The 13491-nt window shown below is 37.2% G+C and overlaps 2 protein-coding genes, 1 non-coding gene and 2 pseudogenes across 4 annotated transcripts; all 5 read right to left on the minus strand.

Annotated features, from left to right (window-relative positions):
- Window positions 1-656: 656 nt before the first annotated feature.
- Window positions 657-2016, minus strand: LOC137743074 (uncharacterized). The gene is made up of 2 exons (XM_068482990.2): window positions 1775-2016; window positions 657-1731 (listed from the first exon to the last, which is right to left on the minus strand). Exons 1-2 carry the CDS (start codon window positions 1958-1960, stop codon window positions 829-831), a joined length of 1089 nt encoding a protein of 362 aa, XP_068339091.2. The 5' UTR covers window positions 1961-2016; the 3' UTR covers window positions 657-828.
- A 2593-nt stretch (window positions 2017-4609) lies between these two features.
- On the minus strand, window positions 4610-8000 carry LOC137743813 (uncharacterized; annotated as a pseudogene).
- A 139-nt stretch (window positions 8001-8139) lies between these two features.
- On the minus strand, window positions 8140-9270 carry LOC148692859 (uncharacterized). The gene has a single exon (XM_088680200.1). The coding sequence runs from the start codon at window positions 9268-9270 to the stop codon at window positions 8320-8322; it is 951 nt and encodes a 316-aa protein (XP_088536326.1). The 3' UTR covers window positions 8140-8319.
- Window positions 8140-10918, minus strand: LOC148692860 (uncharacterized; annotated as a pseudogene). The gene has a single exon (XR_015953558.1). The product of XR_015953558.1 is annotated as an uncharacterized LOC148692860 (transcript).
- Window positions 10919-13181: 2263 nt separating this feature from the next.
- On the minus strand, window positions 13182-13263 carry TRNAS-GCU (transfer RNA serine (anticodon GCU)). The gene has a single exon. It is a non-coding gene; the product is annotated as a tRNA-Ser (tRNA).
- Window positions 13264-13491: the final 228 nt, after the last annotated feature.

Below are 13491 nucleotides of genomic sequence, written 5' to 3' on the forward strand. Positions count from 1 at the left end.
TCTCTAACAGAGATATGATCCACATGTGATGATGGCCCCACCGCTATTAGAGAAATGATTCAAATGTGTAAATAGGTGATAAGTGTAGCATTACCTTTTAAAAAAAACAGCAAAATTTGATTTGTGTGAAATTACATTGCGGCCCATATCTTTTATTTCTATTCAGTTTTGATTAGTAGGTTAGACTGTTAATTTTATAAAATTTTAGTTGACAATCAAAGTTCTATTGATATGCAGTTTAACTAATTGGACATAAAAGCCCTTCAAAAAAAAATTAAATCTTGAAATTGAAAAATGTTGTATAACCACTTAGCACTACTATTTAACGACATTTCTCTTTCCTTATAGGTGAGAAATCTATGATTCGATTCTCATCAACAGTGTATTTGAACCGTATTATTACTAGCCCATTGTGAGGCTTAACTCACTCCCCACCCGTTAAGTCTACATAATTCATACTAGTCCAGATACTATGCTTCAGAAACAGATTTCATAATCTTAATTGATAAATTCAATTAATAACACATATACTTCACTAAGGCAATGCATGAACGAAAGACTACCTGAACTGGACTCCACAGTGGAACAAATCCCTCCTCCAATGTAGCATTCAAGGGAAGGATGCACTGAAACTTGTCAAAACTAAAAAAATGCAAATCAATTTCATCATGGTCTTTCTATAAATGCCAACAAAGTGGCATCTACTCTATCTTTAGACAATAAATTAACGATCAACTCCGTAATTGATGCATCTGCAGAAAAACCCCTCTCCACCATTTCTTGAATAAGCCTCACTCCCGTTGATGTCTCGTTGTTATTGATAAACCCTCAGATAATTGTGTTGTACGTCCAACCATCTTGAGAACAGCCTTTCTCTTCCATTTTTCTAAGCAAGTTTTCCGCTTCACATATTAGCCCTCTATTACAAAATCCACTAATCATTGTATTATACATCCTGGCATTAGGTTGAATTCCTTTTGATGATAAGCGACAAAAGAAATCCCACGCATATTCAACTTTTTCAGCTATGGACAAACCATCAATAAGAATATTGTAAGTTACAATATTAAAATCCGACTTCTTTCCCTCCATCTCTTCCAACAATTCAATTGCCTTGGGAAATTGTTGGTTTGCACACATGCCATGCAATAAAATAGAATAAGTTTGAATGTCTGCAAGTTGGCCACAAGCTTGCATTTGAGAGAACAAGTTCTGTGCGTCTTGTGTTCTCCCCATCTTGCAAAACCCATCCATAAGAGTGTTATAAGTAACCGTATCTGGAACAACTCCCTCATGAGACATTTCCACAAAAAGCATTCGGGCATCGTCTATCCTTTTACTTTTACAGTAGCCGTTTATCATTATGTTATAACAACAAGTATCAACCATGCAGCCTTTGCTAAGCATTACTTCAAAAACCTTTTTCGCCTCACCCATTTCTCCTCGCAAACAGTAACCATCCATAAGCAAATTGTATGTAACTGTATTCGGTTTGATATCTCTTTGAATCATCATTTCAACCAGGCTCCTTGCTTCCTGGACCATACCCTCTTTACAATATGTATCAACCAAAACACTGAAGGTGCACACGTTTGGAAAGATTTGTTTACTCACCATTTCATTAAACAATCTTTTAGCTTCTTTCCAATTCTCTACTTTGCAAAATCCATGAACCAAAGAGGTATAGGGAATGACGTTGGGAGCAATACCCTTACTCGTCATTTCTGAGAACTAGAGTATCCTTGCAAAGACTGTCGATGATCGTGCTATAGACAACTAGAGTATCCTTGCAAAGACTGTCGATGATCGTGCTATAGACAACTATGTCAGGCTTGCAAGCTCCTTCTTCCATCTTCTTAAGCAATTGGATAGCTGCAGTGTTGTTACCTTTCAAGCAAAGGCCCTTTACTAGTGTGCCGAAAGTAACCACATCAGGCTTGCAATTACCTCTCTCCATCATTTTGTTGAAAAGTGCTGCTGCCTCAGCCTCTCTATCCTCAAGAAGAAAGCCGTTGATTAGAGAGTTGAAGATTGCGGGATCTGGTTCAAAACCCAATTTGAAGTTTTCCCAAGACAGATAAACTGAAACTTATTTGGTGTAAATGACGAAAGCAATTAATGACAATAGCTAGAGTAAATGCATCAGGACGAATTCCGGTCGCAACCATCCGGTTAATAACGAGTGATTTCCCTATTTTTGGTGAAAACCGACTCATTCACTGTGCTCGAAGGCTTCATAAAAAATAATTGGACGTAAAAGCAGAAAAATATAACTCTTGAAACAGAAGAAGGTTGTGTAATGTAAGAGTAAAATATTAAAATTGAAAGGATTTTTTTAATTTCAAAAATTAAAAACAAACAAGCTGTTATTGCATTCAAACAAGATTAGTTTGTCGCAATAGTGTAAATAATATCGTTTGTTCAAAAAAAAAAAAAACACGACTAGTTGTTCACTTTGCGCAAGGTTGGAATTTGGAACTAGCCTTCGACTCTTCCGTATAATTTTTTATCTGAAACCGGTAGTCTTGAAAACAAAATTTGAGGATTCACACAAATAGGTGAATATTTCCCGTGTTTGTTAGACACAGGAAACATAAGTCTAATGAGATTAAATCAGACTCGCTCCGACTAACCCCTTAGCTAGAACTCCTTAGCGAGAACTCCCAAATTTGACAGGATTACTAAGGCCATCTCTACATAATAAGGGCCAGAGGGCTCGTTTTAGCCCTATAACCCTCCAAGAAATTAATATTTTAATGAATAGTGCCAAGCCATATTTTTTACCATCTCCAACCGAGGGACCAGAGGGCCATAGACAAAACATAGCCCTGTGGCAAAAAACCATCTCCAACCGAGGGGGCTAAAGGGTCATAGGGCAAAACATAATTTATTATTTTAATTTAAAAATTACAACAACTTAAATTTAAAGTCTAAAATCATCATCATCATCCGCCATTGTAGGATGATAGTCGGAGGTAAACAACTATTGTAGGGTCATAATTTCCCTCTTTTTCCTATTAAAATAGGCCTTACTCATTGGAATGCAATCCAAAGTGTTCCTTTGCATATTCATATCATCCATCTCTTATTGTATTTGTTTGGCCCATTCTTTATGCCTACAGTTCCTTTCTTCCACGACAATGGCATTTTGGTCCGCCATTAATCGCAAAAAGGCTTCCATTTCCCATTGAAAGGCGATATCATCATTTGCCTTACCCTTTTCCTTCAATTTTTGGGCCTTGTTTCGTCCCATAGCCCTAGGTATGGAACCTTCACCGGAGATGGATTTTCTACCCTTGTTTCTTAAATGGTAGAAGATCCATCTTCATCCCCATCTACAGCTGAGGATGCAGTTCCGAACACTAGCGTAGGACCTACACTATGTTGAGGTGGATCTTCAAATAACACCCATCCTTTACAAATTTCCCAACAACCGTGATGCTAAAAGGGTTTCGAGTTGTCCTCCATATACAATTCCTCCGCTTCGCGTACCTAGAAAATATAATTACAAAAATTAAAGGAAATTAATTTATGAAATTAAATGTAATATAATTAAATATTTAAAATAAATTGTGAAAACACTTACTTCGTTGCAGTAATTGGCGCCGCTTTCATGTCTACTTGCGACCATTAACAGTGCTTGATGCCATTTATTCAAACTTGGATGAATATGTTTCTTCCATCTTGAAGAACAACTCTAGTTGTTTCGGGTATTTGGTGGAGTGGTGCCTTCGTAGAACTCAATAGTTTTTTTTTTTTACACACGAGTCAAAACACCTTCACTTGTTTGAGAAGTCCCCCTCACACTATCTTCTGAGACCCATCTATAAGCCCTGCAAAGAGCTTCATCTTCTTTTCGGGTCCAAGCCCTACCTTTCATTGCAGATGTGGCCATTTGAAAATTATTGAAACAATTTGAAGGAAAGATTATTGGAAAAGGTAAGAAAATAGAATGTGAAGAATTGAAATAGAATGAAGTGACATCATATGGAATGATTAAAATTACGTGAGAAATTGTGTAGGAGTGGCTTAGGTACTTATAGGGAAAAAATGGGATGTTTTTTTTAAAAAAAAATTGGCCAAAAAAAAAAAAATCAAATCCAACAATAATTGACGTCAACTAGCCCTTGGTTTAAAAAATTTGGCCCGACCTGGGGTTGGCTAGTTGGCTAGGTTGGGCCAACCGGTTGGCCCTTTTCTCCTTTTTTGGGCTGGTGAGACCCACGAGCCCTTTGGCCTAACCCTAGGTTGGAAACGATTTTCGTGTCATTTCGGTCTATTTTCAACCTCTGGACCTCTGGCCGGCCCTTTTCTCCTTTTTTGGGTTGGTGGGACCCACAAGCCCTTTGGCCTAGCCCTCAGTTGGAAACGATTTTCGTGTCATTTCGGTTTATTTTCAACCCTCTAGACCTCTGGCCGGATCAGTTGGAGATGGCCTAAGACCATCTTCAAGAGAGAGGTGTGCCCTCCCCCGTAGAACCCAGGTTCCAATCATCGGCTATGTTGTTTAGATTAACATAGTGTTCATGAATTCTACTTTCCAATCATTTCCTCCATTGCTTCTCCTTAACAGAAATTATCACAAAAAAATAACTGAAAAGCTAAACCAAGCCATAAATATGTCTACGAATTTCATATCAGTCCATATACTCTGCTTCTCCAACAGATTTCATCATACCATAAAAGTTGCTCTATCATTCCATAAATTATTAACACTTATCATTCGTCAAAACTGAAAAAATGCAAAACAATTTCATCATGGTCTTTCTATAAATGCCAACAAAGCGAGATCTACTTTATCTTTACACAATAAATTAACAATCGATTCCACAGTTGATGCATCTGTAGAAAAACCCCTCTCCACCATTTCTTCAAAAGCTTCACTGCCGTTGATGTCTCGTTGTTATTGATAAACCCTCAGATAATTGTGTTGTACGTGCAACCATCTAGAGAACAACCTCTCTCTTCCATTTCTTTAAGCAAGTTTTCTGCTTCACTTGCTAGTCCCCCATTACAAAATCCACTGATCATTATAGTATATGTCCTGACATTAGGTTGAATTCCTTTTGATGATAAACTAAGAAAGAGATCCCATGCATATTCAACCTTTTCAGCTTTGCACAATCCTTCAATAAGAGTAGTGCAAGTTACAATATCAACATCCAACTTCTTTCCCTCCATCTCTTCCAACAATCCAACTGCCTTGGGAAATTGTTGGTTTGCACACATGCCATGCAATAAAATAGAATAAGTTTGAATGTCTGGAAGTTGGCCACAAGCTTGCATTTGAGAGAACAAGTTCTGTGCATCTTGTGTTCTCCCCATCTTGCAAAACCCATCAATAAGAGTGCTATAAGTAACCGTATCAGGAACTCCCTTATGAGACATTTCCACAAAAAGCATTCGGGCATCATCTATCCTTTTACGCTTACAATAGCCGTTTATCAATATGTTATAACCATGCAATCCTTGCTAAGCATTAGATCAAAGATCTTTTTCACCTCGTCCATTTCTCCTCGCAAACAGTAACCATCCATAAGCGAGTTGTAAGTAACTGTATTAGGTTTGATACCTCTTTGAATCATCATCTCAACCACGCTCCTTGCTTCTTGGACCATCCCCTCTTTGTATAATGTATCAGCCAAGACACTGAATGTGTGCACATTTGGAAAGATATGTTTACGCACCATTTCATTCAACAATCTCGTAGCTTCTTTCCACTTCCCTATTTTACAGACTCCATGAATCAATTTGTTATAGGTAACAATAGTTGGGGAAATACTCTTACTAATCATTTCTGAGAAGATGTGCAGTGCACGACAACTAGAGTATCTTTGCAAAGACTGTTGATAATCGTGTTATAGATAACAACGTTAGGCTTGCAAGCTCCTCCTTCCATCTTCTTAAGCAATTGGATAGCGGCAATGTTGTTACCTTTCATGCAAAGGGCCTTTACTAAGGTGCCGAAAGTAACAACACTTGGCTTGCAATTACCTCTTTCCATCATTTTGTTGAAAAGTGCTGCTGCCTCGGCCTCTCTATTCTTAAGAAGAAAGCCGTTGATTAGAGTGTTGTGGGTTGTGACATTTGTCTCAAAACCTAATTTGAAGAAGTTACCCAAGACTGACAAACTAAACTCCATTTGGTTGAGATGACAAAAGCAATTAATGATAATGGTTAGAGTATAAATATCTGGACGAATTCCGGACACAACCATTTGGTTATTCAAGGAGATGACTGTTGAGTAATGTTTCAACTTGGCAAGTTGACCCAACACTGGAGTGAAAGGGATAATGGAAGGCAGAGGACGCCTTTGAAGCATTTGGTCGAACACATTGAGAGCATCCTCAACATTAGTGATTTTCACACGCTGGTGTTGTTGGGTGTTTCTTGATTACGTCGATTTAGAAGCTCGAGAGTGAAACAAACCCAAGTAATTGTTGAAGAAAACAACGACAGAATAAGATTGAACAAGACAAGGCAGCATACCTCCGAATCTGAGTCCGAGTCTGCTGCTGCCATAACCAACTTTCAAAGAAGAAGAAGAAGCAGCAGCTGTTGTTTCCCGCATCATCTTCAGTGAGTCAGCGAGTCCGTGCGTAAATCCTCTTTCGAAAAACGTTTGCTGAGGATGATTTGTGGAGGAAAGAATCTGCTTCAACCTGTTAGCGCGATTTTGTTTTTCTTCTTAGTTTGAAAACAAGAAGGGTAAAGCTCTCAACCTTCAATATCCCTATTTGACGGACAAAATTAAAGACAACTCCCTAATAAAATACGGTCAAAATAGTAATATCCTACCATTCACAAATTTATATTACCAACAGGACTTGTGAAATTTCCGGAGAGCACTGTTTGGAGCGTACATGGAGAGTTTCACTTTGAAAGAGTCTCATTAGCGTTTCACTTGATTTCTATCTGGCTAATCTATACATTTTTAAAATTAGCTTTGATGGTTTTGTTCATGCTAATGGTATTATCGTAATGCTGCCGCAGGGTTTGTAATTCGAGGTCATAATAGTAATCCAATAAAAAGGGAGCCTTACATTTCCAAGCCTATACCACCAATGGATATGTCAACTTATGCATCGAGCTTCAAACCAGCAGGCCTCTTGGATCTCTAGAGCCTTACATTTACTTGCAATTGCCTTCTTATTGCACACACATTACCCACAGGACTCGTTAAACTCCATATCAACAACTCAAGGCATTTATTTCAATGGTGAACTTGCAATATTTTAGTGCAGATAGAAAAATGATTAAGAAAAGATGGAATTCGTATATTCTTTGTTTAGTCACATCTGACATTGTTTGATCGGATACAGATTGTACCTTTCATGATGGAATTCGGATGCATCATCATATGTGTATTGTATCTGGTGTTGGAGCAAAGTTTAAGAAATGGATTGAGTCCTCCTCCTGTAGCTATCATTTCCTCCATTGCTTCTTTCATCAGACCCATATCCTTTAAAATTAATTATACATAATCTCCTCAAGATAATTATTACCAAAAAATAAAAGAGAAGTTAAACCAAGCCATAAATATGTCTACGAATTTCATATCAGTCCCAGTACTCTGCTTTTCAACAGATTTCATAATCTTAAAAGAAAAGTATCATAAGAGTTGCTCGATCACTTGATAGATTCAATTAATAACACATATCATATATCACTAGCCAATGCACGAATGAATGGCTACCTGAACTGCACTCAGCAGCAGAACAACTCCCTCCAATGTAGCATTCAAGAGAAGGAAGCACCGAAACTTGTCAAAACTGAAAAGATGCCAAAACAATCTCATCCTGGTCTTTCTATAAATGCCAACAAAGCAGGATCTACTTTATCTTTACACAATAAAATAACGACCAACTCCGTAGTTGATGCATCTGTAGAAAAACCTCTGAAGTAATTCATAATCCTATAGTATATTTGAGAACAAGGCAGCGCTTGCAACCACTGAAATGTGATTTCCAATCTTACCTGGGTATCCCATATACTTTATAAATGTTTTAAGTTAAATAATATTTACATGCAAGAAAGAAAACGGCAAAGCCCATGTATGCACGTCAACAAATAACAATCGAAAAGTCTAAGCCCCATTACTCGGCTTTTTCAACAGATTTCATAATCTTAAAAGAAGAGTATCATAAAAGTTGCTCTATCACTTGATATATTCAATTAATAACACATATCATACATCACTAGCCAATGCACGAATGAATGGCTACCTGAACTGCACTCAGCAGCAGAACAACTCTCTCCAATGTAAGCATTCAAGAGAAGGAAAACTTGTCAAAACTGAAAAGATGCAAAACAATTTCATCACGGTCTTTCTATAAATGCCAACAAAGCGGGATCTACTTTATCTTTAGACAATAAGTTAACGACCAACTCCGTAGTTGATGCATCTGCAGAAAAACCCCTCTCCACCATTTCTTGAATAAGCCTCACCGCTGTTGATGTCTCGTTGTTATTGATAAACCCTCGGATAATTGTGTTGTACGTGAAACCATCTGGACAACAACCTTTCTCTTCCATTTCTCTAAGCAAGTTTTCTGCTTCACTTGCTAGTCCCCGGTTGCAAAATCCACTAATCATTATGGTATATGTCCTGACATTAGGTTGAATTCCCTTTGATGATAAACTACAAAAGAGATCCCATGCATATTCAAATTTTTCAGCTTTGCACAATCCTTCAATAAGAATATTGTAAGTTACAATATCAAAATCCAACTTCTTTCCCTCCATCTCTTCCAACAATTCAACTGCCTTGGGAAATTGTTGGTTTTTACAAAGGCCGTCCAGTAAAATATTATACGTTTGAACATTTGGAAGTTGGCCACAAGCTTGCATTTGAGAGAACAAGTTACGTGCATCTTGTGTTCTCCCCATCTTGCAAATCCCATCAATAAGAGTGTTATAAGTAACCGTATCCGGAACAACTCCCTTACGAGACATTTCCAGAAAAAGCATCTGGGCCTCATCTATCCTTTTATGCTTACAATAGCCGTTGATCAATATGTTATAACTACGAGCATTAACCATGCAACCTTTGCTAAGCATCACTTCAAAAACCATTTTTGCCTCGTCCATTTCTCCTCGCATACAGCAACCATCTAGAAGCGAATTGTACGTAATTGTATTGGGTGCTATATCCCTTTGCGTCATCATTTCGACCACGCTCCTTGCTTCCAGGACCATCCCCTCTTTACAAAATGTATCAACCAAAACACTGAAGGTGCACACATCTGGAAAGATATGTTTACTCACCATTTCATTCAACAATCTAGTAGCTTCTTTCCAGTTTCCTAATTTGCAAACTCCATGAACCAAAGAGGTATAGGAATGACATTTGGGGCAATACCCTTACTCATCATTTCTGAGAAGAGCTTCAGTCCATCTTGTGTTCTCCCCATCTTGCAAATCCCATCAATAAGAGTGCTATAAGTAACCGTATCTGGAACAACTCCCTTACGAGACATTTCCAGAAAAAGCATCTGGGCCTCATCTATCCTTTTATGCTTACAATAGCCGTTGATCAATATGTTATAACTACGAGCATTAACCATGCAACCTTTGCTAAGCATCACTTCAAAAACCATTTTTGCCTCGTCCATTTCTCCTCGCAAACAGCAACCATCTAGAAGCGAATTGTACGTAATTGTATTGGGTGCTATATCCCTTTGCGTCATCATTTCGACCACGCTCCTTGCTTCCTGGACCATCCCCTCTTTACAAAATGTATCAACCAAGACATTAAAGGTGTACACATTCGGAAAGATATGTTTACTCACCATTTCATTCAACAATCTTGTAGTTTCTTTCCAATCCTGTAATTTGCAAACTCCATGAATCAAAGAGTTATAGGTCAAGACATCTGGGGCAATACCCTTACTCATCATTTCATTCAACAATCTTGTAGCTTCTTTCCAGTTTCCTAATTTGCAAACTCCATGAACCAAAGAGGTATAGGTAATGACATCTGGGGCAATACCCTTACTCATCATTTCATTCAACAATCTTGTAGCTTCTTTCCAGTTTCCTAATTTGCAAACTCCATGAACCAAAGAGGTATAGGTAATGACATCTGGGGCAATACCCTTACTCATCATTTCTGAGAAGAGCTTCAATGCATCAACAACTTGAGTATCCTTGGAAAGACTGTCGATGATCGTGCTATAGACAACTAAGTCAGGCTTGCAACCTCTTTCTTCCATCTTCTTAAGAATCTGGATTGCTGCAGTGTTGTTACCTTTCGCGCAAAGGCCCTTTACTAGGGTACCGAAAGTAACCACATTCGGTTTACAGTTACTACTCTCCAACATTTTATTGAAAAGTGCTGCAGCCTCGGCCTCTCTATTCTTAAGAAGAAAGCCGTTGATTAGAGTGGTGTAGGTCGTGACATCTGGCTCAAAACCTAATTTGAAGAAGTTACCCAAGACTGACAAACTAAAGTCCACTTGGTTGAGATGACAAAAGCAATTAATGATAATGGCTAGAGTATAAACATCTGGACGAATTCTGGACACAACCATTTGGTTATTCATGGAGATGACTGCCGAATAATATTTCATCCTGGCAAGTTGAGTCAAGATTTGGTTGAAAGGGACAACGGGAGGCAGAGGACCCTTTGAAGCATTTCGTCGAACACATTGAAAGCATCCTCAACATTACTGATTTTCACAAGCTGGTGTTGTTGAGTGTTTCTTGATTCGGTCGATTTAGAAGCTCGAGAGTGAAACAAAGCCAAGTAATTGTTGAAGAAAACAACAACAGGAGAAGATTGAAGAGGGCAAGGCAGCATACCTCTGGTGTTGCTGCTTCCATAACCAACCTTCAAAGAAGAAGAAGCAGCAATCGTTGCCCGCATCATCTTCAGCATCTCTAATTGTTGTAAGACCTTGTGAGATTTTAAGGGCATGAATTTCACGTTTTTTTTCTAGTTCTTAGATTAACGCAAATTGAAAATAAATACACAAACCAACGAAAAGAATGATTCTTTTTTGTCATGATTTTAGGTTTGGTCAGAATTAAATTTCTTTGAGTCTATATATAAAACGAACCAGGTGAATAGGATATTTTAAAAAGTGAATAAACGGTTCGGTCTGGTTTTGAGGTTCTACCAAGATGAAAACTGAAATGGATATCAACTGTTCGGTCCGATTTTTGAACGTTAGTTGATTTTTTTTTTTGTCAACATTGTTTTTTCCGGTTTATTATGCCGTTGTTCGATTCAGTTCCATGATTTTTATGTCCTCCCCTACAATTATATATAGAAATAAGGGCATGTATTTCATATTACACTTCTTGTAGGTCAGGAGAGGCTGAAATACCTCTGTTAGTCTTTCTGACCTCCGAAATGATGGAATGTCATGACAAAGCCACCAATTGGTCAGTTTTTTTTTTTTTTTTTTTTTTGGTAACATACAATACTGCATTAAAATTAAATAATTTTTTTTTAACAAAGGATATTATCTACACCAAAAGAGGGAGACAAAGTGGGCAAAACCTCACAATGGGTTAGCCATGTTAATGTGGTTCAAATCTAAGACATTATTATTTACAAGTGAATAGGAATGTTACTAAAATGTAGTATTAAGTGGCAATTGAAAACATTATTTGATGCAAAAGTGAGAAGTACTGAGCATGAAAGTTTTGCATGCTTAAAGCCGTGAAACAAGTCAACAATGAAGAGCACCACCTTCGTTATTCATACGTCACTAGGCAATGCATGAACGAATGGCTACCTGAACTGGACTCGACAGTGAAACAACTCCCTCCTCCAATGTAGCATTCAAGGGAAGGATGCACTGAAACTTGTCAAAACTAAAAAGATGCAAATCAATTTCATCATGGTCTTTCTCTAAATGCCAACAAAGTGGTATCTACTCTATCTTTTGACAGTAAATTTCATCATGGTCTTTCCCTAATTGCCTCTCATGAACTTACTCATGCAAGCTCATGAGTAGCACCAGTAGTAGCACTAGAAGCAAACAATATAAATTGGCAGCGGCGGCAAATAATGGAGGAGGAGCAGACGGCACAGCTGCGCGAAATCTTCCGATCGTTTGACGGCAACAAAAACAGCAGCTTGACCGAATCGGAGTTGTAAAATAATTGACTAAGAGATCAATGAAGAGTGTAAAATAATTGCAATACGGTGATTTAGCAAGTTAATGGAGTTTTCTCTCCCGTTAGGGTGAGAGTTTCTCTCCGCACTAGAAGAAAAATGTTCATCTACCACGGTGATTGCCCGTGATAGATTGCAATCCACCACAAACATTGTGCCCGTTAGTAATTTGGAAGTGATAAAAAGTCTCAATTTCTACCACGAGCTATGCCCGCTGTCAAATGTAATGTAACCACAAACAATGCCTATTGTAGATTGGAATTTACCACAGGTACTACTGCTGTTGTGGATTAGTTATTTATCATGAGTAATGCCCGTTATAAAAAAAATAAAAAATAAAAAATTCCAAAAAAAAGAAAAAAAAAATATATATATATATAAACCCACAAAATTGGAAATTTACTATAAATACATTTTTTTTAAATAATCACATATTAAAAAAGAATTACAAACTGTACAAAGCTAACAACACCATCATCGATTTTCAATTTTTTTTAATCTCTTAAACATACCCATTCAAATATACCAATTGTTATATGTAAAATATACCAATTTCTTTTAATGTAAAACATACCCATTTTTTTTATGTAAAATCTATTCACTTTTCTTTTAATCTATTTTTTAAAACATATATGGGTACATTTTTCTCATTGATTTGAAAATGTATTCACGTCAAGTTATTCAAAGAAATTTATAGAATTCATTATTATTATTTTTCATGATTTTGAAGAATGTACCCATGTTTTCAATTTGAAGAATTTACCAAATGTTTTATGGTACAGTAACTTTTGGTTAATATTGATGAATGTACTATATATATGTACACAATGTGTTTTACAATATGTGTGTACATACTTTTTATGGCAAAACATGTTTTTCTACATCACCGGCATTGCCTCATCATCCTATCATGAGACGTTTCGTGCTTTTTACTTTTAGTTTCTTGTTACGTTTTTGGACAATGATAAAAAAAGCTTTGCATGGCCACGTTGTGAATGTAACATAATCCCTACAAATATTGACTGTTCCAATTAAACAAAAATTAAAAATAAATCGTCGCCTGAGAGGTTCGAACTCTCGCGGGGGATCCCCATGCACTTAGCAAGCACACGCCTTAACCACTCGGCCAAAGCGACTATTGATGACGTAGGAGGCTACTAATCTTTTTTAATTAATTATTTAATTAATCAAAGTCCTTGTTTCTAAATGAGAATCCTCAATATCTTGAGGATCCTTCAATCACATTCGTTCATCGTACATCGTGCATATATTTTTCTTCAGGTACGGTTTATATTCAACTTTAAATTAAAAAAAATACAATGATTTATGATCATACGATATACGATGAACATACGTAATTGGAG

Source organism: Pyrus communis, chromosome 11 (assembly GCF_041283825.1).
Source record: "Pyrus communis isolate YQ-2024b chromosome 11, ASM4128382v1, whole genome shotgun sequence".
NCBI classification, from domain to species: Eukaryota; Viridiplantae; Streptophyta; class Magnoliopsida; order Rosales; family Rosaceae; genus Pyrus; species Pyrus communis.

What these genes read in the sequence shown, in the direction of transcription:
- LOC137743074 (XM_068482990.2), bottom strand. Translation starts at nt 1,960, where the DNA reads ATGATGGAGAGAGGTAATTGCAAGCCTGATGTGGTTACTTTCGGCACA. An exon ending in TTTGCAAGGATACTCTAGTT is followed by an intron (nt 1,732 to 1,774) that starts GTCTATAGCACG and finishes AGGATACTCTAG; the next exon opens with TTCTCAGAAATGACGAGTAA.
- LOC148692859 (XM_088680200.1), bottom strand. Translation starts at nt 9,270, where the DNA reads ATGGTGAGTAAACATATCTTTCCAGATGTGTGCACCTTCAGTGTTTTG.